We start from the raw sequence: 3,692 nt of genomic DNA, 5'->3' as shown, positions 1-3,692 counted from the left end.
CGCCACTGACGCGGCGCCTGTTGTCAGATATTGATGACGCAACATGCTGATCTTGCTTTACGCGGACTCTACTTCCCAACAACGTACTTTTTGAATGTTTTGTATTTTATTTTTATTTTTTATATAATTTTTATATAATGTTTCGTAAAAATAATGAAAAAAACAATATAATTGTTAATACAAAGTAATTAAAAAAATAGAAAACAAAATTACTAATACATACTGCCAAAAATAAAATGTTTTTTAGCATACAGAGAAAAATGTCAAGTAAAATAATAAACCAGGAACATGGAAGAAATGTTTAAAAAATTCTGTATATCAAAAAATGTTGACATTTATTTTTTAACATTTATGTCTTGTATACCTAATATTTTTTTTATAATTATTCAGTAAAGGTACAAAAACTTTGTCAATAATAGTTACAATTCAGGATATAGCTTTTTTGTTTCCTCTTCTAATAGCCTGCAGCAAAAAATTTTGCAAAATTTAAACTTCCATAATTTTGAAATCTTATAGATAAATTTTTTTCCATTTTTGTTACTTGGCATTGTCTCTGTGCCCTTTAAAAAACTAAATTAAAAAGAAATAAAGTTAACAACAACATTTAACAAATTTAACATTGACCCAATTATTAATTTTTTGTAAAATGAAGCACTCGAAAACTGTTTGCTTGTAAACCTCCAAAACCCTCAACCCTCATCCCCATGATTTACGACCTTACCCACCACCACAAGTGCAAAATCTGCAACAAGGCCTCAATACAGTGCACAATAAACCATAAACCCAAGTAAATTTGTTAGCCCCGGGCCACTCTGTACTTCCTTATCAGAGGGGATGCTCCAGTTCTCCCCACTCTTTGTTAAAATCAACCCCCTCTACCGAAAATAGAGGGGGTAAATGCGTTACGTTAGGCTAGGTTAGGTCAACCCTCGTGCGTGCAGAATTTTTACATTCAGTAAGCAACTGTTTGGCTTGTGGTACGGTTCTGTATGCACCGATTCCACCACACGATCGTAACACATGATAAACAAAATTAAAGAGAAAGTGACAGTGGCGTACGTGATGGACATTTTCGAGTGAAAAAAGCGCCGGAAAATGCCGCTGTTGCAAGAAAGCACCCCCAAAAGAGGTGAGATTTTTGCCAAAAAAATAACTTATCAATGCCATAATAAGAAAAAATTATACTAGACGACCTCATTTTTTTTTAACTCAAAAGCTTATCAAAAGTAACATGATTATAGATTATCACCAATTTACAAATTAAATTTATTTATTTAAATTACTATTATTAATAATAATATTATTAAAATAAAGGCAATTGCTAGTCAAAGTTTTTTTATTTCTGACCCAAGTCATTTAATTTTGGTAAACAGCTGTTTCCAAATAAAATTAATCATTCTTCACGATAGTTCTTTCCTCAAATATTTACGTTTAACATTGATAAATTTTATATTTCAGAAAATAATAATTATGAAAAATTTAAGTGCAATAAAAATTGTGGGTGAGTTATACGGTTTTTTTCTCAAAATGGTAATTTGTATGTTTTTTTTTTCAATAAAATTTAGACAGATGTAATCTTTATCACAGCCTTTGTAAAAAAACCTTTTTGGTTGTAAAAGTAAAATTTTTGCAGAACCATTTTTGTTGAATATGCCTCTTAATTAACTGTAATTAAAATACTTGTTTTTTCATAGTTTTAATTAAAGCCCGGAGCCCGAGATAATAAAACCGATTCCGGCGCCAAAACCCCATTTGCCGAATTTTTTTACGACTTAATAATTATTATTTCGAGCTATTTGCCCCAATAAATGTCGTTTATCAGTGTCAATAATGACAAACTCTCAACTCTATTTGTTAAGTGTTTAGAAGTTTATTTATAGTTCGTCCTTTCAAATTCCTTGACCTAACTCAATAATATTGTCGCTTGAAGCCTCGAACGTTTCCGTTATTTGTTGTCGTTTGATTTTTTCTAATTATTTATTAACGACCGAATTTAAAAACGTTTTAGAGCCATGGCTGAGTTTTAATTGAACGACGCTGAAAGGGAAGGGTTAAACCGGTAGACGACGCTACTAATGAAGGAACGGGGAGGAGATAATGGCAAAGGATAATGGCTCGCGCTTGCGCCCCTTGATAAGGGAGGAGCCTTATTAAGGATGAACAATAATTTTTTTCAACGAGAAAGTAATAAAACATTGCTAGCATTGGTCCACTTCTGTCCGATCTATTTATTGCAAATTACTGTTTTCTTATCACTGATAGTTTTATTTGTTTTTTAATGTGCTATATTACCACAGATTTAATACACATGTAATTCTAGTATAAAACGTTATAAGTTTGTGTTATCAATTATCTTAAATATTATAACCTTATTCAACTGTTTTTCTAATTTTAAATTTACAAAAATGCATTGGAACTCTCAGTTGATACTTATTTTTTTCTGCAAAATTTTTAAAAAACAGTGATATACATTTCATTTTCTAACTTCAGTGTAATAATCCTTGCAAAAACTTTTTATAATTAATTAAAATACACTTTTTCTTTAAATGTGTTTGGAATTGATTCTTTTTTGAGCCAGGTTTTTGTGTTTTAATCTATTAAATAAATAATATAATAAATAAATAAATAATATTGATCGAAGAAATCTTAGCCAGGACAACATGTATCTTAAAATAACTTTTTCTCCTACTTTGTTTATTGTAAAGCACTTTTTCAACCACCAAACATTATATTTTGCACAACAAGAGTGCCCAGACGGAGAAATTCAATAAGTATACATAATATGTTAAATACTTTTTGACTCCAAAAAACGCAGAATTTAGTCATTACAATAGTTTTTTTCATAATTTTTTAGCGTATTTTCGTATTTTTTATAAAAAAACATGAATTTGAAAGGAATATGAACAAAAACTGACTAGATGTTTCACAATTTAATATCATAATCTGACAATCTTTGAATGTTTTGTTTCAACATTTTTAATAATCTTTTTATGTTTATGTTTTATGTATTTTTTTGCATCTTAAATAAGATTTTTAGAGGTTGTTGTACCTATTCAGTATTGCAAAATGTATCTTTTCGACAGAGCACTTTTATCCTTTTTAAAAATGTTATTATGATTATCTTATTTTATTTCATTTAGTTTTTTACAAAAAATGAAAAAAAAAATAAAAGAAAGAAAAAGGAGAAAACATCGTTAGTTATTTTAAAACTACACAGATAAAGATAATATAGTATACATAATATGTTAAATACTTTTTGACTCCAAAAAACGCAGAATTTAGTCATTACAAGAGTTTTTTTTTATAATTTTTTACCGTATTTTCGTATTTTTTTTTATAAAAAAAAATTAATTTGAAAGGAATATGATCGAAAACTGATTCGATGTTTCACAATTTAATATCATAATTTGACAATCTTTAAATGTTTTGTTTCAACATTTTTAATAATCTTTTTATGTTTATGTTTTATGTATTTTTTGCATCTTAAATAAGATTTTTAGAGGTTGTTGTACCTATCCAGTATTGCAAAATTTATCTTTTTGACAGAGCACCTTTATTCTGTTAAAAAAGTTATTATGATTATCTTATTTTATTTCATTTAATTTTTTGTAAAAAATGAAAAAAAAAATAATAGAAAGATAAAGAAGAAAAAATTATCGTTAGATATTTTAAGTTATTTTAAAACTACACAG

The 3,692-nt window shown here is 27.7% G+C and overlaps 1 protein-coding gene across 1 annotated transcript in view; it reads left to right on the top strand.

Moving 5' to 3' along the window:
- Positions 1–993: 993 nt before the first annotated feature.
- The window catches only part of LOC123010197 (protein krueppel-like), a 4,853-nt gene continuing 2,154 nt past the window's right edge, over positions 994–3,692 (top strand). The window contains 1 exon segment of the mRNA XM_044406897.1: positions 994–1,129. Within this exon segment, the coding sequence (XP_044262832.1) occupies positions 1,096–1,129 (34 nt within the window). The 5' untranslated portion in view covers positions 994–1,095.

This window comes from Tribolium madens, unplaced genomic scaffold, assembly GCF_015345945.1.
Source record: "Tribolium madens isolate multiple individuals breed KSU strain unplaced genomic scaffold, Tmad_KSU_1.1 Scaffold_7;HRSCAF=85;Tcas5.2_LG10, whole genome shotgun sequence".
In the NCBI taxonomy this organism is placed as follows: Eukaryota; Metazoa; Arthropoda; class Insecta; order Coleoptera; family Tenebrionidae; genus Tribolium; species Tribolium madens.
Note: the sequence above shows the minus strand (reverse complement) of the source record. Positions and strands in the feature narration are given on the sequence as shown.